Source organism: Erythrolamprus reginae, chromosome 4, assembly GCF_031021105.1.
Source record: "Erythrolamprus reginae isolate rEryReg1 chromosome 4, rEryReg1.hap1, whole genome shotgun sequence".
NCBI classification, from domain to species: domain Eukaryota; kingdom Metazoa; phylum Chordata; class Lepidosauria; order Squamata; family Dipsadidae; genus Erythrolamprus; species Erythrolamprus reginae.
This window is the reverse complement of record NC_091953.1, coordinates 126,041,931-126,067,591: the sequence shown is the minus strand read 5'-3', so window position 1 is coordinate 126,067,591 and position 25,661 is coordinate 126,041,931. Positions and strand designations below refer to the sequence as shown.

The 25,661-nt window shown below is 41.8% G+C and overlaps 1 protein-coding gene across 3 annotated transcripts in view; it reads right to left on the bottom strand.

The window, feature by feature from the left end:
• The window catches only part of KLF12 (KLF transcription factor 12), a 291,072-nt gene that overhangs the window by 26,525 nt on the left and 238,886 nt on the right, over positions 1-25,661 (bottom strand). For all 3 annotated transcript variants that reach the window (XM_070751354.1, XM_070751352.1, XM_070751353.1), the window contains exon 5: positions 4,892-5,049. In XM_070751354.1, coding sequence (XP_070607455.1) covers positions 4,892-5,049 — 158 coding nt within the window. The remainder of the gene's footprint in view (positions 1-4,891; positions 5,050-25,661) is intronic.

The window sequence follows — 25,661 nt, the reverse complement described above, 5'->3', positions numbered from 1 at the left end:
CAGAAGGTTACAGCCGGGTGGCGCCGCTCGGCGGAGCGCCGTTTTTGCAATCGGTGGTGGCGTTTTCAGCCGATCTGGAGGCCGGAAAGGAGGTGGGGAATCCCAATAGGGAATTCCATGGGCGGAGCTTTGACGTCACGAAGACGGTGACAGCCGGGTGGCGGCGCTTCTCGGCGGCCTTCCGAACCCGAAAAGTTTGGGTTTGGGTTCGGGAGAACGCCGAGAAGCCCCCCAGCTGTTTTAAAAGGTGACAGCTGGGTGGCAGCACCCAGCAGAGCGCCATTTCGCGATTTGTTTTTCTTTTTGCATGCATTAATCGCTTTTACATTGTTTCCTATGGGAAACAATGTTTCGTCTTACGAACTTTTTGCCTTACGAACCTACTTCCGGAACCAATTAAGTTCGTAAGATGAGGTATTACTGTATTCTGCTTTGGATACCCCAAATCCTCCTTCCAAAAGCTAACAAGGTTATGAAGAGGATATGTGGCATCCCAGACAATACAGCAGACCATGCTTATATGCTGTCTGCTAGAAGTGAATAAATTTCCTTTTAATCATTTAACCAATCGGGCATTTGTATGTATTCCATATGACCTCTCAGCTCCTTAGGGTGTCATTAAACATTTTGGCCTGGAAAAAATGGATTTTGTTCAGATCTAAGCAAAGTCAAAGTATATTTTAGTAGGAACAAGTCTGCTCACTGGCTCGTTTATTCGATTATTATCAATTCTGACTACATGCACTATATTTAACAAGAGATCCTTATTCAGGCTTTGTTAATCTTTTGTCCTTAACAAGTTCCTACCTGCCAACATAATTTTGTTTTACGAGACCTAAATAATAATAAAAAAGTCTTCCTCCAAGTTTGAGCACCTTGACCCTCAAGCACAGAACTACTGATTTTTTTTAAACTTAATTGACTATAAAAAGACTGCTGATTGTGAAGCAAACTTTTAAATGCAGGTGATTAAAATAATTTTATGCATCCCATGATATTTTTGTGAAAGCCTTCTAGGTAAAACTGCACTGTAGGATTGTCAGTTGGGAGTCCAAAACACCTGTACATCAAATTAAAGCTCTTTTGAGCCAAAGAGGAATTGCGATGCTCAGGACTGCTCGGGAGACAGTCTCCAAGGGGAGACCAACGCAGCCCCATTGACCTGAAACGTATGGGCATCCTTTGTTCCTGGAGGGTAACGTAAAGCGGTTATAAGCCAGGGGCACAGGGATGGGTTGCTTCATGTCGAATCCTTCTCTGTCACACCGCCATGGGAAGTTCATAACTTTTCTGGTTTTGTAAGAAGGAGTGGGTCTAACCACAAGGAAGCTTTCTCACACATTAGAGGCCTGGGGCTTTGCCCTTCTTTCCTGGTACAAAGATCCAGCCCAGATCTTTGTCTGAAAAGGATCTGGGAATTCAGTGTTCAGTCTCTGTGCCAGGTCACCTTGGGGTTCCTGGAACCCCATCAAGGAGACCCATAAAGACCCAAGGAGCTAGACTGCTCGCCATCTTTTATGTGAGGGTTCATCCAACTCAGGTCCTGATATAGACAGAGATGAAGAATTGTCCTAAAAATGGGAGTTCCAGTATACACTAGCACCTCTACCTACAAACGCCTCTACTTACGAACTTTTCTAGATAGGAACCAAGTATTCAAGATTTTTTTGCCTCTTCTCAAGAACCATTTTCTACTTATAAACCCGAGCCTCCGAAACTGTAAGCAGAAAAGGCAGGGAGAAGCCTCCGTGGGGCCTCTCTAGGAATCTCCTGGGAGGAAACAGGTCTGGAAAAGGCGGGGAGAAGCCTCCGTGGGGCCTCTCTAGGAATCTCCTGAAAGGAAACAGGGACGGAAAAGGGGGGAAGCCTCTGTGGGGCCTCTCCAGGAATCTCCTGGGAGGAAACAGGGCTGGAAAAGGTGGGGAGAAGCCTCTGTGGGGCCTCTCTAGGAATCTCCTGAGAGAAAACAGGACTGGAAAAGGTGGGGAGAAGCCTCTGTGGGGCCTCTCTAGGAATCTCCTGAAAGGAAACAGGGCCGGTAAAGACGGGGAGAAGCCTCTGTGGGGCCTCTCTAGGAATCTCCTGGAAGGAAACAGGGCCAGAAAAGGTGGGGAGAAGCCTCTCTAGGAATCTCCTAGGAGGAAACAAGGCCAGAAAAGGCAGGGAGAAACCTCCGTGGGGCCCCTCTAGGAATCTTCTGGGAGGAAACAGGGCCTCCACCCTCCCTGTGGTTTCCCCAGTCGCACACATTATTTGCTTTTACATTGATTCCTATGGGAAAAATTGCTTCTTCTTACAAACTTTTCCAATTAAGAACCTGGTCATGGAACGAATTAAGTTCGTAAGTAGAGGTACCACTGTATTTATATTTCTGAGATGAAGAAAACACCCAGAATCTCTTTCAGACTGAGACAATCTTCTTCATCAACCCATAAGAATGCTCTAAGCCAGAGATGGTCAACCTATGGCATGGGTACCAACAGTTGCATGTGGAGCCATATCTGCTGGCACACGAGCCATTGCCCTAGCTCAGCTCCAACCTGTGATGGACTGCTACCGGAATGGTAAGATGCTCTGTTCCGGTAGCGATTTTCAAGATGTGTGCGCAGCTGCCATTCCCGCCGTGCACATGTGCACCTCCGCATGAGATTCTGCTTTGTGAATGCACAGCAAGTGAAATCTTGCATGAAGAGACTCGCACAAGAGAGATTTCAGTAATTTTCACCGATATTCTGTTGATGATGCTACAGATATAGATGCTACAGAAGCAAAAATATCAGCAAAAATCTCCGAAATCTCACTCACACGAGCATCTTCACACGAGATTTTACTTGCTGCACATGCGTAGAAGCGAAATCTCATGCCAATGGATGCGCACATGTGCCCAACAGGGAGCGTGCACCCACAACAGCATCGAAGGGTGCACTGATAGTGCCGAAGATGGCAGGCCTTCCCTGGCTCCAATGTGTGTGCTGGCTGGCTGATTTTTGGCTCACGCAGAGGCTCTGAGAGGGCATTTTTGGCTTTCAAAGAGCCTCCGGGAGGATGGGGGAGGCCATTTTTACTCTCCTTCAGGTCAAGGGAAGGAGGCCTGGGGAGGAAAAAACACAAGCCTACTGGACCCAACAGAAGTTGCGAAAGAGTCCATTTCCGGCCTCCAGAGGGCCTCCGGTGGGCGGGGAAAACCTTTTGCCTTCCTCAGATATTGGATTATGGGTATAGGCACTTGCACATGCATGATAGCACACGTGCATGGTCTTTTGGAACCTGAGGAGAAAAAGGTTCACCATCACTGCTCTAAGACCTACCAGATGGAAGGAAAGTCTTGGAGCTTTGGTTAAAGGAAAGAGCCCCGTTGGTGAAGGACCCAAGGAACAACCCCAGGCATGCTTATGAATGAATGAATGAATGAATGAATGAATGAATGAATGAATGAATGAATCAATCAATCAATCAATCAAATAAAATATAATTTTATTTGTGCACCCTAGCTTCCTTTACCTAACTGTGATGCTGATGGTGCAGAACTCGGCCACTTCTGGCTGGCTCTATAGAAGCATCCTAATGTGAGCCTACTTGAGATCAGTCAAACATGTGAATGAGCAACCGTCACTTGATGTAATGTGGGCAGTCAGCCTATGCTTTAACAATGTTTTTAATCAGTTACAGTCCTGAGGTTTTCCCATTCCTGTCAAATACCATCCTATCTGGAGAATGCAAATCCATCCAAAATAGCCAGAGGTTTTTGAATATTCTCTGAAATCACTTCTGGTGGTTTAGGTAGCTAATGTACATTTGATAAACTATTAGAAGATAGATAGATAGATAGATAGATAGATAGATAGATAGATAGATAGATAGATAGATAGATAGATAGACAGACAGACAGACAGACAGACAGACAGACAGACAGACGACGATGATGGATGGATAGATAGATGATAGATGGATGGATGGAAAGACAGAAAGACAGACAGAGGAGATAGGATCGGTAGCTTGATGATAAGAGAGAGGAGAGAGAGGTGGATGATAGATAGATAGATAGATAGATAGATAGATAGACATATAAAGATAGATAGATAGATAGATAGAGAGAGAGAGAGACAGACAGACAGACAGACAGACAGACAGACAGACAGACAGACAGACGATAGGATAGGATGGAATATGTAGGTAGCAGTAGTGGGTTCTAAAATCTGCTGCTACAAGTTTGTGCACATGTGCACAAGCATCTACACAGAAGCATCCTGAGCAGGTGTGCGGGGCATCCCAGGCAGGTGGGCAGGAACCTCCCACTATCACCGCTACCGGTTCACAGAACCGGGCTGAACCGTGAATAACCCCCCGCTGGTAGGACGGTAGGTAGATGGTAAAAAGATAGGTAGGTATGTAGGTAGTTAGGAAGATAAAAGAGAGAGAGAGAGAGGAAGGGGGAGAGAGAGAGAGGAAGGGGGAGAGAGAGAGAGAGAGAATTTTTTAATTGGGGCAGAGGAGCCCTTCTCAGTGCCCGGAAGAGTGGATGCAGAATGGACACCCATTACAACTTTTTTCTCCTGAACTGAACTGATGCCCAACTGGAAAGTCACTAGAGGTAACCACAAGGAACCATCTATGTCAAGAAAAGCACAAGAAATTTATCCAGACTTTTGATTGGAGTTGAGCCCTTCATCTCAGTTGACAGTACATGCCCTGATTCTCCACCTTTACAGAAAAACACTGGGAGCCGCGGTTTCTAAGATTACATGGTGGGTGGGAATTACTAAGAGAACTGCACTGTATAGAATTCTGTCCAGCTCTTCAAACTACAATCACCACTGGATTCAAATGGATGCAAAAAGTTCACTAATGTCGCATGTATTTTGATGGCACCAACATTGCTGGAGCTGCTCACCTGTGTGGGTCCTCCGATGAGCCTTCAGGTGGGAACTTTTTGTGTAAACCTTATTGCACCCTTCAAAATCACACCTGTGGATGCGGCGTTTTCGAGAATCTGGCGATTCAGACCGTCTCTGGCGTCTTGTGCTCTCAATGCTAAACGGTGAAATTGAACTGTGAAATAGAAGGAAAATATGAAGTCAGCGTTCTGACCCCGCCAAGAACGTAACACAACACCCAGTTTGTACACACTTACTTAATTCAAACACCGATTACTAATAAACATCTTAGCAGTGAACATGCACACACCAATCTACAAGCAGTCTTTTTGGCAATCAATCAAATACTAATCAATCTTCATTAATACCTGGTATCAGTTTAAAGAGTTTTAAAACCAAGAAGAGCAAATAGGTCCTGGTATTATGTATCTTATCCATCATCTCTTGTCCTTTTTAGTATTTCAACTCTTATTGGCTTTTTGACAAATCTCAGAGAGAGTATTTGTGGGTTAACTATTGTTGTGGTTGGCTCTGGCCCAGCTCCTGACCCAGGGAATGGGGAGGTGGATGCAGGGGGAAATTCAACATGTCACAGGCCTGTGTTATTGCCGACAGAATCAGTTCAGAGTTTAGTTTCCTCGGATGAAGAAGAAGGTGGGAGTGACTCGGCAGAGGAGGGCTTGGCACACAGCCCAGGCAGTCACCCTCCCTTATCTTCCCTTGATTCAGATGATGACATTTTGGACCCACGCAAGCGCAGAATTATGCGTAGAAGAGACCAAGTAAGAACATATTACAGGAAATAAGGGAGGCCACCTGTGTTTGGGTGGGGCTTCAGTAATTAGGGCTGCTGCTATAAATAGCAGCATGTGGGTTTGGCCGTTGTGGAAGAATATCTGATCGGAGTTCATCAGGAAACTTGTGTTGCTGGACTTCGTTGCTTTTTCACGCCTTTGAAACCAAAGCAGAGCAACGTGTGTGTGTGTCTCACTTTGTTGGAAGAAAAAGGGGTGTGAAGTTTCTTCACAGCTGCTAGCTAAGTACTTAATGACTGCTTAAGGGAAATTGTACAGACTACCCGGTTGTTTTGGGAAGAGTGCTCTTTGCAATACAAAAAGAGTGCTTTGTTTATTTTGAATTTTGTGATAAAGAACATTGTTTTGAATTTTCAAACGTGTGTGTGTCTGAAATTGTACCCTTGAATTTTCGGGAGGCTCCTATCAGAGAGCCCAGCAGAACAATTATCCATGTCTATAAGAATATGGAATGCCCTCTGTGGATATGATAGGATCAAACCTACATGCCTGGTTAAGGCAATCCACTCCTTTGATTAGTTTAAGGATAATAATAATTATAATATTTATTCATTTAAGCTTCTGTTTACCTAAGGTAATTAAAACCCTTCTATTTGTCTAAAGTAAAAACTAATTGGATACTCTTCTGTTTATTTAGCAATCATACCTTGACAGGATTTTGTCTATATGCTATATGACACATATTAACCATTTGCATTGTAATTAGCTTAAGTAAAAAGTTAATACTTTATATTTGTATACACAAAAAAACTTGTTATAAATAATAAACTTGCAAGTCCAGAGAGAGTGCTCTGCCCATGCCAACCTGGATAAAGCATCGTTCAAGAAATCATGTCTCCATGACGACTATGATTTCAACAGTACTAATAAGCAGATGACTGCAAAGAAATATGATCCTTCCACCCCATCCTGCCAGAACTGATAAGAAATGAAACTTCTTCAAGGAAAAACCCAGAAAGCTCAGTTGCCTTTTGAAAAAGCACCTTTGGGGCAACTGTGACCTGGATGACTGGGCATCTCCAGACACTTTTCTCTGAGACAAATATGAGACGGGTGACAAAATATAGAAAGTTTATTTTCAAAAAAATGAATACAAATCACAATACAGTTTTCATTGACTCTTCTTAACACTCTCACACCTTTCCTCAGCACACTTCTCTTTAATGACAGATTCCTGAAACATATGCATTCGTGCAGGGGCGGGCCACCATTCCTGGCATTCATTCATTCATTCATTCATTCATTCATTCATTCATTCATTCATTCATTCATTTTTATCTTAATTTTTAAAAAAGATAACACAATACAAAGCACAAACAAACATAAAACATACATATGGGGTTCTTTTACAGCCCCTCTCTTGTCAGAAGTTGTTTTTGGAGCTTTAAGTAAATTAACTAAAGCGTATATACTTACAACCTTTCTTTAACATTTTTGACATAACTTACTAGTTATGTAAAACCAGAAGAATATTCATAGCAAAGCCAAAGCTGCAAATGCTGTGACAATGGTGCCTGCTAGTGATGGGCTCCTATGGGTACGGTCAGGTTTGCAGAACCCGTAGAAAATGTTTGGTCAGGTATTATTTTATTTTATTTTATTTTATTTTATTTTATTTTATTTTATTTTATTTTATTTTATTTTATTTTATTTTATTTTATTTTATTTTATTTTATTTTATTTTATTTTATTTTATTTTATTTTATTTTATTTTATTTTATTTTATTTTATTTTATTTTATTATTTTATTTTATTTTATTTGTATGCCGCCCCTCTCCGCAGACTCGGGGCGGCTCACAGCAATAATAATACAATGTAAACAAATCTAATATTTAAGTTAATTTAAAAACCCCGATTTAGAAACCAATCATACATACTAACATACCATGCATAAATTTTATATGCCTAGGGGGAGGGAAAGTCTCAATTCCCCCATGCCTGACGACAGAGGTGGGTTTTAAGAAGCTTACGAAAGGCAAGGAGGGTGGGGGCAACTCTGATATCTGGGGAGAGTTGGTTCCAAAGGGTCAGGGCCGCCACAGAGAAGGCTCTTTCCCTGGCTCCCGCCAAACGACATTGTTTAGTTGACGGGACCCGGAGAAGGCCAACTCTGTGGGACCTAACTGGTCGCTAGGATTTGTGCGGCAGAAGGCGGTCCCGGAGATATTCTGGTCCGGTGCCATGAAGGGCTTTATAGGTCATAACCAACACTTTGAATTGTGACCGGAAACTGATCGGCAACTTAGGTACGTAGAACTAAACATTTTAATTTGTTTTCTTTTTCTCCCTTCTGGGCTCTGGGTATGTTTTTCCTATCACAGTAAATGAGGTTGAATATGTATAATTTTAGAAGAGCTGTGTGTGTGTGTGTGTGTGTGTACATACACATACAGTTTATATAAAGTAGATAATGTATATTTTTGTGTGCCTGTGTGCAATATGTATGTACACCTATGGCATATATATATTGAATTAAATAGCATATTTTGGATGTTCAGTAATAGTAAATAGATAGGGGAATTGTATCCTATTGAGGTGAGGAGAGGCCATGAACCTTAACCCTAACCCAAACCCTTGACTTGAATAATGTCAAGTTGGCCACCTTTAAGCCAGTCACATGACCTTTAAGCCACCCAGTCACATGATTGTCAAGCCACTCCCCACTTGGTCACATGGCCTGCAAACCACACCCCCAAAATAAGCCATGGCCACAGTGTGGTAGTAAACATTTTTGCAGCCCTTCACTGGTGCTCACACATGTCTGCCCAACATGTGGAAGTACATTACCAGCCACCTATGGACACATCGCATACAGCTCATTACCCATTAGGTGTCAAGATCCTCTTCAAACACGATGGACGAACATCATCTCCTTTCCTCTCCCTTCTCGCATGCTCAAATGCAAAAGGGGGAACATTTCTCCTTTTGTTTTGTTTTTAGGCCCCAAACTCCATTTTCGCTGGCAGAAACACCATGGACCACACCTTTTCTATCTCCAGGCCGGCCACAATGGCCAAATCCAGTCAGTGGGCCTTGAGTTTGACAGGGGAATTACAGGAGAATTACATAGAAACATAGAAACATAGAAGTCTGACGGCAGAAAAAGACCTCCTGGTCCATCTAGTCTGCCCTTATACTATTTCCTGTATTTTATCTTACAATGTTTATATCCATTGTATGGCATGTTTAAATTCAGTTACTGTGGATTTATCTACCATGTCTGCTGGAAGTTTGTTCCAAGGATCTACTACTCTTTTAGTAAAATAATATTTTCTCACGTTGCTTTTGATCTTTCCCCCAACTAACTTCAGATTGTGTCCCCTTGTTCTTGTGTTCACTTTCCTATTAAAAACACTTCCCTCCTGGACTTTATTTAACCCTTTAATATATTTAAATGTTTCGATCATGTCCCCCCCTTTTCCTTCTGTCCTCCAGACTATACAGATTGAGTTCATTAAGTCCTTCCTGATACGTTTTATGCTTAAGACCTTCCACCATTCTTGTAGCCCGTCTTTGGACCCGTTCAATTTTGTCAATATCTTTTTGTAGGTGAGGTCTCCAGAACTGAACACAGTATTCCAAATGTGGTCTCACCAGCATTCTATATAGCGGGATCATAATCTCCCTCTCCCTGCTTGTTATACCTCTAGCTATGCAGCCAAGCATCCTACTTGCTTTCCCTACCGCCTGACTGCACTGTTCACCCATTTTGAGACTGTCAGAAATCACTACCCCTAAATCCTTCTCTTCTGAAGTATTTGCTAACACAGAACTGCCAATACAATACTCAGATTGAGGAGTCCTTTTCCCCAATTACAGATCTTTGTGCCCACTCTTCTGTTCTTCTCTGTAAAATAATGATAATTAGATCCTAGCCTTCCCCATCTTGGGCCTTGTGAATGAATATGGATTGCAATTCCAGATGATGGGCACCCAATTAAGCGTGTGTTCCATGGCCATTTTAATTAAGTGCAATAATTACAGCTAATTGTTTCAAGCTGAAGATTTTCATTCTTCCACTAGATGGAGAAAAAACCCTTCAAAAGAACGAAAGATTCCAAGCAGCCTTAAAGAAGCTTCCTTCCCCCTCTTTTAAACTGACATTTCTTTTCCTGCCAAAGGATTTCTTTCTTTGTTTGCCTGGTGAAAATCACCTGGATTTTACAGGTTTGGGTCCCTGCAGGTAAAACAAACAATAGCTTTTTACTGCTTTAAAACCTGCTATGTGTCTGCCTGAAGAGGAAAACAAATTTTAATATGTTGTGTGATTTATTTTCTTTTTTCTTTTTTGGGCCAAGGTTGATGATCAATAAAATATAATAAGGTCAGTTGGTTTTGGAGGAACAAACAAATATGGTGTGTTTTAGTTTCACTGCAAAACCATTTATCTTTGCCCACCATTTAGCGACAGCATAAAACTTTAACCAAAATTGAATCTTCAGGGCAAAAATCCCCATACTTCGTAATGCAAAAGTACTTCAGTGGGCTACATTTACTATGCTACCAGAAAATCAATTCTTGAATTTGAATTATTGTCAAAGAAGACTCTTCTATTATGTCAGATCCAAATCTGATATGAATACAGAGAACGTTAAGAAGTGTAGGAAGTCTCTCCCACCAAAAGAATGAAATATTTTGAGGAATATTCAAAAAGGGCAGAATATTATATTTCCCTAAATGAGAAATGGATAAATGTAGGGGGTTTTTTTAGAGACAGGAAGCAGACTCAACCTTTCTTAATAGCCCCCCATCCTACCCCAACATAAGATTTTGTGCCCATTATCGAAACATTTAAATATGTTAAAGGGTTAAATAAGGTTCAGGAGGGAAGTGTTTTTAATAGGAAAGTGAACACAAGAACAAGGGGACACAATCTGAAGTTAGTTGGGGGAAAGATCAAAAGCAACGTGAGAAAATATTATTTCACTGAAAGAGTAGTAGATCCTTGGAACAAACTTCCAGCAGACGTGGTTGGTAAATCCACAGTAACTGAATTTAAACATGCCTGGGATAAACATATATCCATTGTAAGATAAAATACAGGAAATAGTATAAGGGCAGACTAGATGGACCATGAGGTCTTTTTCTTTTTTCTTTTTAAATATTTTTATTATTTTCAAAAAAGGACAAACAAAGACATACAACATTAAACATTTAAGGAGCTGCCATTGCTCCGCTTGTCGTAGAAGTCTAACTAATACAAAATATAAAAAACCCTAACTGTTACCAGATCTATGCAGAAATACCACACGTGTGAATTACATTCTTATTGAATTTAATTCTATATTTTTAATATTAAACTTATTAATTGAATTTCTTTATATTTTAAAATGTCATATACTTATATAAAAAAAGACAAAGTATTAGTAATACAGAAAAAAGAGAAGGTAAACAGTTCTAAGTTAGTTATAATATAAACTATTCCATTCTAACTTACAATTCTTCAAATAATTACTTACTCTTATATATTTAATTTTTAATTCTATTTTTAAAATTCCACCAATCATATACTTTGTCCCATATTTTATAAAATTCTGTTTCAGTTTGATTATTCAGACGTTTAGTCATCATGTCTAATTCTGCACATCCTATAATTTTTTTAAATACCTATGAGGTCTTTTTCTGCCGTCAGTCTTCTATGTTTTTATTAAGAAAGACTGGTTCAGCCTATCTACAAAACAAAAGACCTCCAGTTTCAGGGTGATGGGATTGAGAACAGGACATGATGCTTTAGGACAGTGATGGCGAACCTATGGCACAGGTGCCACAGGTAGCACATGGAGACATATCTGCTGGCATGTGAGTCATTGCCCTAGCTCAGCTCCAACTTTCATGTGTGTGCCGGCCAACTGAATTCTGGCTCACACAGAGGCTCTGGGAGGGCGTTTTTGGCTTCCAGAGTGCCTCCAGGGATAGGGGAGGGCATTTTTACCCTTCTTCAGTTTTAGGGAAGCCTTTAGAGCCTGGGGAGGGGGAAACACGAGCTTGCTGGGCCCACCAGAAGCTGAGAAACAGGCCATTTCTGGCCTCCAGGGAGTGGAGGAAGCTGTTTTCTCCCTCCCCAGGCATTGAATTATGGGTGTGGGCACTCATATATGTGCAATAACGCACATGCACACTCTTTTGGCACCTGAGGAAAGAAAGGTTCACCATAACTGCTATAGGACAATGGTTCTCAACCTTTCTAATGCCATGACCCCTTAATATAGTTTCTCATGTTGTGCCCCCCCACCAACCATAAGTCTAGCACCAATTCTCCCAACAGAGCTTTAAGCTGATTGGCAGGAAGGTCATAGGGATGCCCCCACTGTAAACGCCTGATTGGTTGGATTGTAAAAATATGTCCCAAGGTGCCAGAGTAGAAACTTTAGTTCCTAACACCATAGAAACATAGAAGAGTGATGGCAGAAAAAGACCCCAGGGTCCATTTAGTCTGCCCTTATACTATTTCCTGTATTTTATCTTACAATGGATATATGTTTATCCCAGGCATGTTTAAATTCAGTTAATGTGAATTTACCAACAACGTCTGCTGGAGTTTGTTCCAAGGATCTACTATTCTTTCAGTGAAATAACATTTTCTCACGTTGCTTTTTATCTTTCCCCCAACTAACATCAGATTTGTTTTTTCCCACGGTCTTAGGCGACCCCTGTGAAATGGTCATTTGACCCACAAAGGGGTCCCAAACCCCAGGTTGAGAACCACAGCTTTAGGATATAATATGGTTAATGCTTTACCATTAGCAGAAGACACAGAGCTCACTACATTTGCCCAATCTCCTAAGGGCATTTCAATCATTGCATCACCACAGAGCAGTGCAAACTTCAACCAAACATTGGAGCTCAGACAAACATATAGGCTTTCCATATCCTGTTTTGCCTATAGAGCCAGCTATGACCCCTACATGACCCCACAGGAATCTGACAACAGTCAATAGAATACATGTTCTTGCACAGGAACAGGAAGCTCAAGTGCAAAGCCCAGAGCAGGTATTAAAAAAAATCCCTCTCTCAATTTTGTCAGCTGCCCAGAAACAAAAAAAAACCCCGTGTGGTTTTGCTCCATCATTAAACCATCTTTCCAATCAGCCTCCATGTTTCCAATGTCTTTCACCCAGCTTAGGATGGAACCAGAGGGATATTTCAAGGCACAAAGTTCAAGAGTTCAAGGCATGAAGATCACCTGGTCACCATCTTTACTAATAAAATGAAGCACAAACTCTGAAAAGAGGTTTCTGCCAATAAAAGTGTAAAGGTATGAAAATAGATTTTTGCCCTACAAGAAAAATCCAGATGACCACTAGATTTATTTATTTATTTTATTTTATTTATTAGATTTGTATGCCGCCCCTCTCCGTAGACTCAGGGGGGGGGGGCTCACAGCATACAATGAAACAATTCATAACAAATCTAATAAATTTTAAAAACTTTTTAAAAAAACCCATTATTAAAACAGACATACACACAAACATACCATACATAAATTGTATAGGCCCGGGGAGGTGGGGGGTGCCTCAATTCCCCCATGCCTGACGGCAGAGGTGGGTTTTAAGGAGTTTACGAAAGGCAAGGAGGGTGGGGGCAGTTCTAATCTCCGGAGGGAGCTGGTTCCAGAGAGTCGGGGCTGCCACAGAGAAGGCTCTTCCCCTTGGACCCAGAGAAGGCCAACTCTGTGGGACCTAATCTGTCGCTGGGATTCGTGCGGCAGAAGGCGGTCCTGGATAAGAAACAAAAAGAAATATTTCCTATACAGTAGTATCTCTACTTATGAACTTAATTCATTCCGTGAAAAGATTCTTAAATAGAAAAATTTGTAAGAAGAAGCAATTTTTCCCATAGGAATCAATGTAAAAGCAAATAATGTGTGCGATTGGGGAAACCACAAGGAGGGTGGAGGCCCTGTTTCCTCCCAGGAGATTCCTAGAGAGGCCCCACAGAGGCTTCTCCTCACCTTTTCCAGCCCTATTTCCTCCCAGGAGATTCCTAGAGAGGCCCCACGGAGGCTTCTCTCTGCCTTTTCTGGTTACAGTTTTGGAGGCTCTGGTTTGTAAGTGGAAAATGGTTCTTGAGAAGAAGCAAAAAAATATTGAACACCCGGTTCTTATCTAAAAAAATTCGTAAGTAGAGGCATTCTTAGGTAGCGGTACCACTGTATCAGCAACCTCATGGTCCCAGGCTTTTTCACCACTGGTAGCCCAGGGAAGCAGTTTTAAATTCTAAACCCAGAGATGATTGCAGGTTAGTCCAAAGTTTGTTTTAGTATCTGACTTCAAGCATTTCTGGCAAGCTGGAACAGTAAATAAACCTGGATGTAACAACATAAAGAGAGCCCAACAGCAACAGAGAAGCACTTTGACATCTTACAACAACCTGACTGGCTCTATTGACATTTCATTATTCGGTAATTTATGATTCCACAGAGAAATCAAATGTATTTACACATCTTATTTGTAGTACTAGAGGAAGAAAAAAATGCTTAAAAGAAAATTTATCACTGCAATAAGATCTTGAGCATTCTATTCACAGAGCGTGATGTTCCCAGATTTTGACCTATGGAGTAATCTACACATCTGGTACAAATTTACCGTGATATATGTATCAAAACTGCATAGGGTTGAGGGGGTGGGGGAAATAGCCAGCTTCTTTGGGCACAGTCTCGTATAACGAGTGTTATAAATCCTCCAAAGTAGGACTAGGCAATTTATTACGATTTCTGGTTTGCCTCCAAGATCATGGAACCGCAAAAAAAGTCCCCCCAAAAGCTTGAGGCACATCATTCATCTTTTCACCTGGATTCCTGCAGTGAGAGCAGGAATGGAAAATCGCCTGGTTGAGTAATCTCCTCTCCTGCAGTGCACCAAGGACAGAAAGACAAATCAGAGGCTACACAGCCATTCCTGACAAAATCAGGGTCGTCCCCAGGCCAAGACCCATCCTTCACAAAGATTGGACTTGCTCCTGCTCCAATCTAACGGAGAAGCAATTTCAGTTATCTCCCCAGGTTTCATCATATGATATGCAGATTACTCACGCATCCAGGTGATAACTGTTTTTGCACTTGTTTTTATGGCTTGATTGTACAGTCATGTTTCGTGAAATAGATGGCTATATAAATAAGATAGATAGATGCTAGATAGATAGCTAGAGAGATGGATGGATGGATGGATGGATAGGATAGATAGCTAGATTAGATAGGATAATACATAGGATAAATATGATAGAGGAAAAAGATGATAGGATAGATAGATGATAGATAGATAGAGAGAGAGAGAGAGAGAGAGACAGACAGACAGACAGACAGACAGACAGACAGACAGACAAGGTAGGTCGGTAGGTGGATGGATGGATGGATGGATGGATGGATGGATGGATGGATGGACAGACAGATAAGGTAGGTTGGTAGGTTGAATGGATGAATGGATGAATGGATAGACAGACAGATAGACAGACAAGGTAGGTTGGTAAGCGGATGGATGGATGGATGGATGGATGGATAGATGATAGCTAGCTAGATTAGATAGGATAGATAATACATAGGATACATAGGATAGAAGAAAATGATGATGGGATGATGGATGGATGAATGGATGGATGGATGGATGGATGTACGGCAGACAGACATTAGCCAAACACTTGTTGGGTGGAGTTGATAATATAAAGGAAAATTAGTCTCACATGGTTCTCCAAGTAAATTCAGAGAGGCATGTCCAAGGGTACCCTGTGTGTGCTGGCCAGCTGATTTTTGGCTCACAAAGAGGCTCTGGGAGGATGTTTTTGGCTTCCAGAGAGCCTCCGGGGGGGATGGAGAAGGGTGTTATTACCCTCCCCTCACTCCAGGGAAGCCTTTGGAACCTGGGCAGGGGGGCAAACATGAGCCTACCTGACCCACCAGAAGTAGGGAAACAGGCCATTTCCGGACTCCAGGGGGTGGGGGAAGCTGTTTTCGCCCTCCCCAGGCATTGAATTATGGGTGTGGGCACTCAGGCATGTGCAATAGTGCACACCCACACCCTTTCGGCATCCGAGGAAAAAAAGGTTCGCCATCACTGGTATATGTGCTATTCCTCATTCATTTCATTGCCCAACTCAAAGACAACCCTAAATAAAAATAAAGGAAGCTTCCTTGAATCCTCAGCTCCATGAAACCAATTCCATCTGTATCCGAGATACTATTTTATATTTAATGCTTTGGAAACCATCCAGAAGGAAGGGAAAAAACCTCTGAAAACAAAAAAGAACCTTTGCAATTTCTCATTTACCATTTCAAGTCTGCAAGCACTGTGCTTGAGTCATAAATCCCCCATTAAATCCTCACCCACCAACGTATATATAATTTCCAGGCTGCAATACGGCACTTATGAAATTTTGCATTTTCAGTGTGGCATGGTGACTTCCGAAGGTGAAAGAAAGGCAGGGAAATGAGGCTAATTGATAGCATTAGAGGATTCCTATTGGCTTTGTTCTTGACGGTAGGTGGCGTCACAGCCTCAAATTTCTCTAGCTAGAATCCTGTCTTTGCCCTTTGTTCTTTCTTTCTTCAAAAGGTAATTCAGCTAACATTTCTCTTGGTTTCCTCAAGAGGAAAGACATGCACAAGGAAAGGTGTGGGAGAAATAAATTACGGCAGGGAAGAATTCTTTGCAAATAGACATCTAGTTATCAATGTAATAAATTGACAAGATTTTTCAGTGATTATGAAATCAATGAAGAATAAAAGGAAAAAGGAGGCCTTCCTTCTTTCCTTCCACCTTCCTTCCTTCCCTCCCTTCCTCCTTCCTTCCTTCTTTCCTTCCACCTTCCTTCCTTCCATCCTTCCTTCCTTCCCTCCTTCCTTCCTTCCTTCCTTCCTTCCATCCTTCCTTCCCTCCCTCCCTCCTTCCTTCCATCCTTCCTTTCCTTCCTTCCCTTCCCTCCTTCCCTCCTTCCTTCCTTCCTTCCCTCCCTCCCTCCCTCCACCTTCCTTCCTTCCTTCCTTCCTTCCTCTTGCCTAGTCTTCTGCAGGAAAAAAAAATATCTTTATTTCCAGACACAAAATTCTGTAGCACCGAGGGAAGTCAAAGAAATCTCAATCCTAGACAGAAATCAGCAAAGAGGAGTTATGATTTACCAATGTCGTAATTAATAATAATATAGCTTAACTAAAAGAAGACTGCAAATCGAGAACATGGACAGAGAAATAAATAGGAAGTGTCATGCTCAGAAAATATTTAAAAAGTCTGAAAGGTAATACAAATAGGGGGGGAAGGAGAATAAAAGATATGCAAAGAATTTACTCCCAATCTGCTTCCAAGAAATTTCAAACTTTTTGTCACTCTTTGAAGTTCCAACATAACTCCCTTCTTCCCATTTTCAACTCTTTCTTAATCAGCCAATCTATAAATCAATGGTTTATTTTGTTCCATTTTCAGCAAAAACAAAAATTTCAAAGAGGTTTCCAGTTTTTAATAAAAGTACCTGTATTTTCCTCAAAGAGGCCAGTATTGCCATTTCTGCAAATTCCACCATCTTAACAATCCATTCTTCTTCCATTGTGGGTATTTCAGTATTTTTCTATCTTTGTGCATAATCTCATTCAGTTCATATGGCAGAAAACCCAAGGATTTAATTTAACTTTTTGTAATTTTAAATAAAGGGCTAATGAAGTGGAATGATGCCCGTTGCTGGATGGACAGGTTGCCCATTTCTGCATAGATGAAGGGTCAGATTTTGAATTCTGCTTTAAAGTGTTACAAATGTAGACAAACATGGTCTGCTACTGCATGAATTCCAACGACCGATAAGGTCCCACAGAGTTGGCCTTCTCCAGGTCCCATTGACTAAACAATGTCGTTTGGCGGGCCCCAGGGGAAGAGCCTTCTCTGTGGCGGCCCCGGCCCTCTGGAACCAACTCATTTTTACCGCCAGGCATGGGGGGGTTGAGATATTCCTTCCCCCCAGGCCATTACAAGTTATGCATGGTATGTTTGTGTGTATGTTTGGTTTATAAATAAGGGTTTTTAGTTGTTTTATTATTGGATTGTCACATGTTGTTTTTATCATTGTTGTTAGCCGCCCCGAGTCTGCGGAGAGGGGCGGCATACAAATCCAATACATTATTATTATTATTATTATTATTATTATTATTATTATTATTATTGTCAATAAAAATGCTGCCATGATTTCCTAAGGCTTAGAAATAGCTCCTTAGTACTCAAGAGTTGGATGGCTTTTCTTTTCTTACTAAGAGGAGAACACATCAGAGTAAAAATAACTCCTTGCCGACAGACCGTCCTTTATAGAACTCTTCCCACACAAGCTGAGGTTCCATGCTCAGAAACATCTTGATAAATGGTTTGTGTTTGTCGTACTTACTAACTCAAAGCTTTTCTACAATTTCTCAGGCATTCTAAGACAAGGCTCAGAGGAATTAGACTTCCTTGATCTACTACGTCCAGGAAGCAGGGTTTCCCCCCCTTTTTTTCTTTTTTAAAAAGAAGACATTAAGCTTGTACAATGTGTAGAAGAAAAAGTAGCTACAGCAGGAGGAGGAGGAGGAAGCCAAGAATCTAAGACGAAAGAAACTGTTCCTTGCAAAGCGAAGCAAATCAAATGCAAATATTTGAGCTGTGGGATGAATTCTCCATATGCTTCGCTGGATGCTTCTTTGGGGTTTTGAAAGCAAAGTGGGTGGGGAACCCATGAAAATTGCTGACTATGAATTTTTTAAAAAGTCTGTCATTAAAGCTGAGCTAACATTTCTTATAGAATGGATTTTTCAGAGTGTGGTTGAACTTTTCCACTCCTCCTCCTCCTCCTCTTCCTCTTCCTCCTCCTCCTCCTGCCTAAATCTAATCCCTCAACATACTGTACAACAATTCAGTGGTACCTCTACCTACGAATGCCTCTACTCACGAACATTTCTAGATAAGAACTGGGTATTTAAGATTTTTTTGCCTCTTCTCAAGAACCAATTTCCACTTACAAACCCGAGCCCCTGAAACTGTAACTGGAAAAGGCAGGGAGAAGCCTCCATGGTGCCTCTCTAGGAATCTCCTGGGAGGAAACAGGGCCGGAAAAGGCAGGAAGAAGCCTCCTTGGGGCCTCTCTAGGAATCTCCTGCGAGGAAACAGGGACGGAAAAGGCAGGGAGAAGCTCCTTGGGGCCTCTCTAGGAATCTCCTGGGAGGAAACACGGCCGGAAAAGGTATGGAGAAGCCTCCGTGGAGCCTTTCTAGGAATCTCCTGGGAGGAAACAGGACCTCCACCCTCCCTGTGGTTTCCCCAATTGCACACATTATTTGCTTTTAAATTGATTCCTATGGGAAAAATTGCTCCTTCATACAAACCTTTCTACTTAACCTGGTCACGGAATGAATTAAATTCGTAAGTAGAGGTACCACTGTATTTATATACCTGAGATGAAGAGATCACCCATAATCTCTGTACTATGCTTGGACCTTATGGACAATTCTAAATTGTCTGCAAAAAAAAGCAGCAGCCAGCAAGCACACAGTTTCCATCTCATACTTTATGGGCAACTCCCGGCTTTAAAAAAAATGGAAAAACCCTGCACATGCATGGAAGCGAAGAAACCACCACAAACAAAGACAACCTGGAATGAGCAACAACGTTTCAGAAGTCCTTTTGAATCTTTGAAGCAAGCAGCAAGTCCCAGAGTTTTCACCTCCCACTTGTCTGAAAAAGCTGGGTTGAAAACTCCAACGGCACAGAAACTTCAAAGCAGGAACCACAAAATAACACAGATAAACAGCCACAGTTTGCCTTGGCCTTTGTTCCCTTTTATCCCTTTAGCCCTCATTAAGGGAAGCACACCCAGCCCTCAGTATAAGAACCACACCCAGCCCAGGTGCTCCTATAATGATTTGTAATACTCCTTAAAGCGATCCCTTCTTTGCATAGCTCTTCGACTACATAGATCAATATATTAATCTGCAGAAGAACTCAGGGAGGAAAGACTGTCTGAGGGACTGCAGGCCAAATCCCCTGGGCTGTCTGCTGAATCCTGCGTCCCAGTGGTCTCATCCTCCTGGCTGTCTGCCACTTCTTCCTGGCTGGCTGCCACTACTTCCTGGCTGTCAGCCAGGCTTTCACATTCACTTTGTGCCGCGTCTCTCCCATCTGTGGGAGCAACGGCTGGCCCAAGCCCAAACACAACAATTTCCAGTGCTTTTTGGCATCTGCACATGCATGGAAGCAAAGAAACCACCAAAAATTGGTGAAATCTCTGTCTCGCGAGCATCGTCGTGTAAGATTTTGCTTGCTATGCATGCACAGAAGGCAAATCTCATGCCGATGGACATGTGCATGTCTTCCAGACGAACGCGCCCCTGCGACAGCCCTGGAGAACGTATCAGTATTGCAACCCATGCCTGGTAATTCTTCAGCCTTATTGGCAGGGACTGAGTTAAATATTAACATATTTATAATGCCCCACCCACTAGCTGCCCTATTAGGTCAGTCAATAAAAATGAAGGAATAGTGTAAATTACCGAAACTTTATTAACCATAAAGAACCAACAAGAACTGAGGAGTGCACCCCTGGGCCAAAAGTAGGCTGGGAGGGTTTGGACTCTACTTGCAGTGCATCAAGAAGACCGTTCAGGTAAGTTCAACGGTTCTTCTCCACTGCACTACGACGGAGAGTCCAATGTGGGATATACCCAAGCACACTGAATCAGGGTGGGACAGGCTGGACCAGGGGCACTGGACCCCCCCTTGCAGCACCCTACGTCCAAAGGCAGCCTCCACCAAGGCATAGGAATCTAAACAATAGTGTCTTATAAATGTCGTAGGGGCGGACCAAGTTGAAACCCAACAGATGTCTTCACTTGGGGCCTGTGTAGTCCAAGCGACCGTGGTAGCCGAGCTCGTGGTAGAATGATGAGATTAGATTTATTGGATTTATATGCCACCCCTCTCCGCAGACTCAGGGCGGCTCACAACAATGGTAAAAAACAGTACATAGTAACAAATCTAATATTTAAAAATCTAAATTACAGCTTTAGATTAAAAAGTCCAAAAAACAACACACAATCAAATCATACAGAAAAACTACATGGGCAAGGGGGAGATGTTTCAATTCCCCCATGCCTGATGACAGAGGTGGGTTTTAAGGAGTTTACAAAAGGCAAGGAGGGTGGGGGCAATCCTAATCTCTGGAGGGAGCTTGTTCCAGCGGGTCGGAGCCACCACAGAGAAGGTTCTTCCCCTGGGTCCCGCCAGATGACATTGTTTAGTCGACAGGACCCGGAGAAGGCCCACTCTGTGGGACCTAGCCGGTCGCTGGGATTCGTGCGGCAGAAGGCGGTCTCGCAGATATCCTGGTCCGATGCCATGAAGGGCTTCATAGGTCATAACCAACACTTTGAATTGTGACCGAATGAGTGGTGACCCCGGTGGGCAAAGGGGTGGATCTCGCTTTATACGCCTCAATAATACAGGAATGGATCCACCTGCTGATTGTCTTTGAGGATATCCTGGAAGCCTGACTGGTCTCAGTTGGGTCCTCTCGCTTAGATAGCTACTCAGGGAGATGGAAGGAATAAAGGGATAAAAAAGCCCTCTCAAGTGATAGGGAAGTTAAACTACCTTGGATTCGTAATGAAAATGGGCCATCTCTATAATGAGATAATTCTATTATCTCTGTATTTAAGCAATTTGATCCTTAATGTCCATGACCTTTGGTGATTTGAGGCACGTACAATCCAAAAAAGCATTCGGGAATATTCCTTTCTGCTCTGCCACCCCACAACAGTCTTTTCTGCCTCACTAGTTAAGGTTTATTGGTCATGTTTACACCCCACCCATCCTCCAGGGTGACTCAGTGTTATTTTATTTATTTCTCGCAGCCCTAAACCGCCCAATATTCCCACACTTCTTTTGGGAGTGTACAGATCAATTTAAAGGAAGGATAAATAAGATCATTCCATACAGCAGCACACAAAATAGAAGAAAATGAAAGCCCAATCGCAAACAATAAAACATTACGTTTGGAAATTAAAAAAACAACACCAGCAGAAAAGACAAACCTTTATATAAACACTAAAAGAGTTCCAGATCTGGGAAAATATAAATATTTCTTTTCACTGTCAATAAAAGCCCAAGTCGATGCAGAAAACAAGACTTTCTACAGAGGCCATCCTGTTAATATGTCATCAGTAAACCAGCCCACAAAATGATACCTATACACAACGCAAGCTCTCAGTTGGTATTCTTTCAACGCAGTTGAGCTAAGGGAGGCGTTACTGACTTTTCAGAAGAATGACATTCAATTCTCATACCTAGCTACAGCGATCAATTATGCAACTGCCATTGCAACCGGATTCTAGCAACGCATCTGTGTGAAATGCGGTCCATACTTCCTAGCTCCTGGCAGTGATGACGCGAGCTTAGGAGGAATGGGATGACAATGCCACATCCTGCAATACCTTGCGAATAATGGACACCTGCTATTTCAAAGTTCTATAAACTGCCTTTGTTTACATGGAAAGAACCTGATCCAAGGTGATGGCTGTCTTTGAGAGTCATCAACATGTATCAGCTCGCCTCTCTTTCATCCGCTAATAAAGGGCAATGGACAGTCACTTGTCTGACTTTAAAGCAGCATTTAAAAAACCAACACAATCCTAAGCTGCATCAACAGGGGAATACACTCCAAGACCAGGGAAGTCTTAATACTATGCCCTGGTCCGACCACACCTGGAGTACTGTATTCAGTTCTGGTCACCACACTTTAAAAGAGACATTGAAACTCTGGAGAAGGTGCAAAAAAGAGCAACCAAGATGATTAAGGGATTGGAAACCAAGACTTACGAAGAGAGACTGAGGGAACTGGGCATGGATAGCGTAGAGAAAAGGAGGGCCAGAGAGGATATGATAGCAGTCTACAAGTATACGAGGGGATGTCACAGAGAGGAGGGGATCACTTTATTCTTCAGGGCACCAGAGGGCCGGACAAGGAACAACGGCTGGAAGCTGACCAAGGAGAGATTCAACATGGAGATAAGGAGGAACTTCCTGACGGTCAGAGCGATCAACCAATGGAACAACCTACCAGCAGACGTTGTGAACTCCAACACTCTGGACATTTTTAAGAGAAGATTGAACTGCCACTTGACTGGTGTACTATAGGGTTCCTACTTGGGCAGGGGGTTGAACTCGGTGGCCTTCATGGTCCCTTTCAACTCTAACAATCAATCAATCAATCAATCAATCAATCACTAAACATTTTGTTAGATTATAGCAGTAGTGGGTTTCCACGGGAATGGATAAGGATGTCACACTGGTAGTAAAAGTTGAGCTGTACATGCAGCTTTGGGTATATTGCATGTGTATGCATACGCCCCACATACATTCCTGAACATACGTAGGAAGCAAAATCTCATGAGGCGGCGCGCATGTGAGATTTCAGTGATTTTTTTTGCTTCTGCGCATGTGCAGAAGCAAAAACAATGCCAAAATCTCACACGCAGGTACGTCCCCTTGCAATATTTTGCTTCCGGTGCATGTGCAAAAGCAAAAACCCGCTAGGATGCATGCGCACGCTGCACGCACAGGACACTGGTAGCGGCAGTAGGAGCTATCCAACCCTGGATTATAGAATAAAATACAAAAACACAGGAGCAAATAGGGGGACACAGTGGGGAGGAGAAGGGGACAGAAAAGTGAGAAGGGGAAATAGAAAAGAAAAAGAAGGGTTGATTTGTGACGCCTTCCATTGCTGCAGAATAAATCTCAACAATTGCTGCCAACCTGCCTTCCTGTATCCTGCATGAGTCAAAAAGGGGGCTGTGAAAATATTTACTGATCCCTCGCATCCTGGACTCAAACTGTTTCAATTCCTACCCTCAAAACGTTGCTATAGAGCACTGCACACCAAGACACCAGACACAAGGACAGTTTCCCCCCCGAATGCCATCACTCTGCTAAACAAATAATTCCCCCAACACTGTCAAACAAAGTCTGCACTACTATTACTACTAGTTTTTTCTCATCATTCCTATCATCCATCTTCTCCCACTTATGACTGTATGACTATAACTTGTTGCTTGTATCCTTAGAATTTTTATTAATATGGATTGTTTCCTGATAGCTTGTTTATACCCTATGACAATCATTAACTGTTGTTCTCTATGATTAAATTCAAATGAACACTAAATGAACTAGTTAGTCAAAGACTACCTTTAGATTATACCGAATGCACTAATCAGCCTAAATATTATTTTAAAAATCCTATTGTGTTTATTTGACCCCTATGAAAAATGAAGCACATTATAGACATGATTAGTTATCAATGAGTTTAAAAAATCCAGTGGATTTTTTTGGGTAGCTTTTCATATCCTATCAGCTGATGCCTCAATCCATTGAGTAACAATTTATCGGAAAATCAGAAACGATAATGAATTATTGACACTTCCAAGGAGACCAAAATATGACTTGATTGCAGAAATAAGATTGACAATGAAGAGACCCCTTCAAAAATTGTTTTGCGGAATAGTTTTAACTCAAAAATATATTTATATGCATGCATTTGTGATATAATAGCGTGAAATTGCATCACAGTGTGAAATATCACTTTAGGGAAAATGTATACATGAAGAAAACTACACAAAAATGCATTAGGATAAACAAATATGAAAACACAGTGAAACATTTCTATGATTTAAAAGGAATTGTTTATATTGCAGAAATGAGTTAGAATGTTTGTTGCATATTATTATTATTATTATTATTATTATTATTATTATTATTATTATTATTATTATTATTATTCAAATCTACATACAAATCTACATACAAATCTAATTAATAATAATAATAATAATAATAATAATAATAATAATAATAATAATAATATTGCAGAAATGAGTTAGAATGTTTGTTGCATAAAAATCAGATCAAGAAGCACACACAGATGACTGGTTCAGATGGATTCATTAACTTCAATAGAGGGGTACCTCTACTTACGAACTTAATTTGTTCAGTCACTGGGTTCTTAAGTAGAAACGTTCATAAGAAAAAGCAATTTACAAGTTCATAAGAAAAAGCAATTTACATAGGAATCAATGTAAAAGCAAATAATGTGTGCAATTGGGGAAACCACAGGGAGGGTGGAGGCCCTGTTTCCTCCCAGGAAATTCCTAGAGAGGCCCTATGGAGGCTTCTCCCTGCCTTTTCCAGCCCTGTTTCCTCCCAGGAGATTCCTAGAGAGGCCCCACAGAGGCTTCTCCCTGCCTTTTCCGGTTACAGTTTGGGAGGCTCGAGTTCATAAGTGGAAAATGGTTCATGAGAAGAGGCAAAAAATCTTGAACACCGGTTCCTTATCTAGAAAAGTTCATAAGTAGAGGCGTTCATTATTAGAGGTACTACTGTATAAACATAGTAACAGATGAATTTACAATACCATTAGCAGAGTTTTTCTTCAATGTAGTTGCAAGAAAACACACAAGCAGCAGAGAACAGTTAGTTTCATTTCAGCACAATGGAATAGAGAGCAGAGTGGACTGAACCACACCCAACCTTAAGCTTAAATTTTCAGTTTTGATTCTCTGCACAGACTCAAAAGTAGGAAGCTCCCATTGGCCCACTTAGTTGCTATGCCTATTCATTGGCTAACCATGTCAAAATGGCTCGCCTGGTTCATGAATATCTTAACGGGTTATCAAAAGCAGAAAGTGGGTAAAATTAAACTTGCTGGGTTTTACAATCAATCTCTTTGTTCCTATTGATTCAAAGCACCTGGCGAGGAATAATGGATAGAAACTAAACAAGGGGAGATTCAACCCTGGAAATAAGGGGGAAAAAAATCCCAGGAGTAAGAACAATCAAGCAATGGAACAGAATTTGCCTTCAGAAGTTGTTGGAATTTCATCATTGGAAGCTTTCAAGAGACTGGAATGTCCTCTATCAAAAATGGCATAGGGAAGTTGTGTGTTCCAAAACCTGTTGTTACTGGTTCATGGGTGTACTCGGGC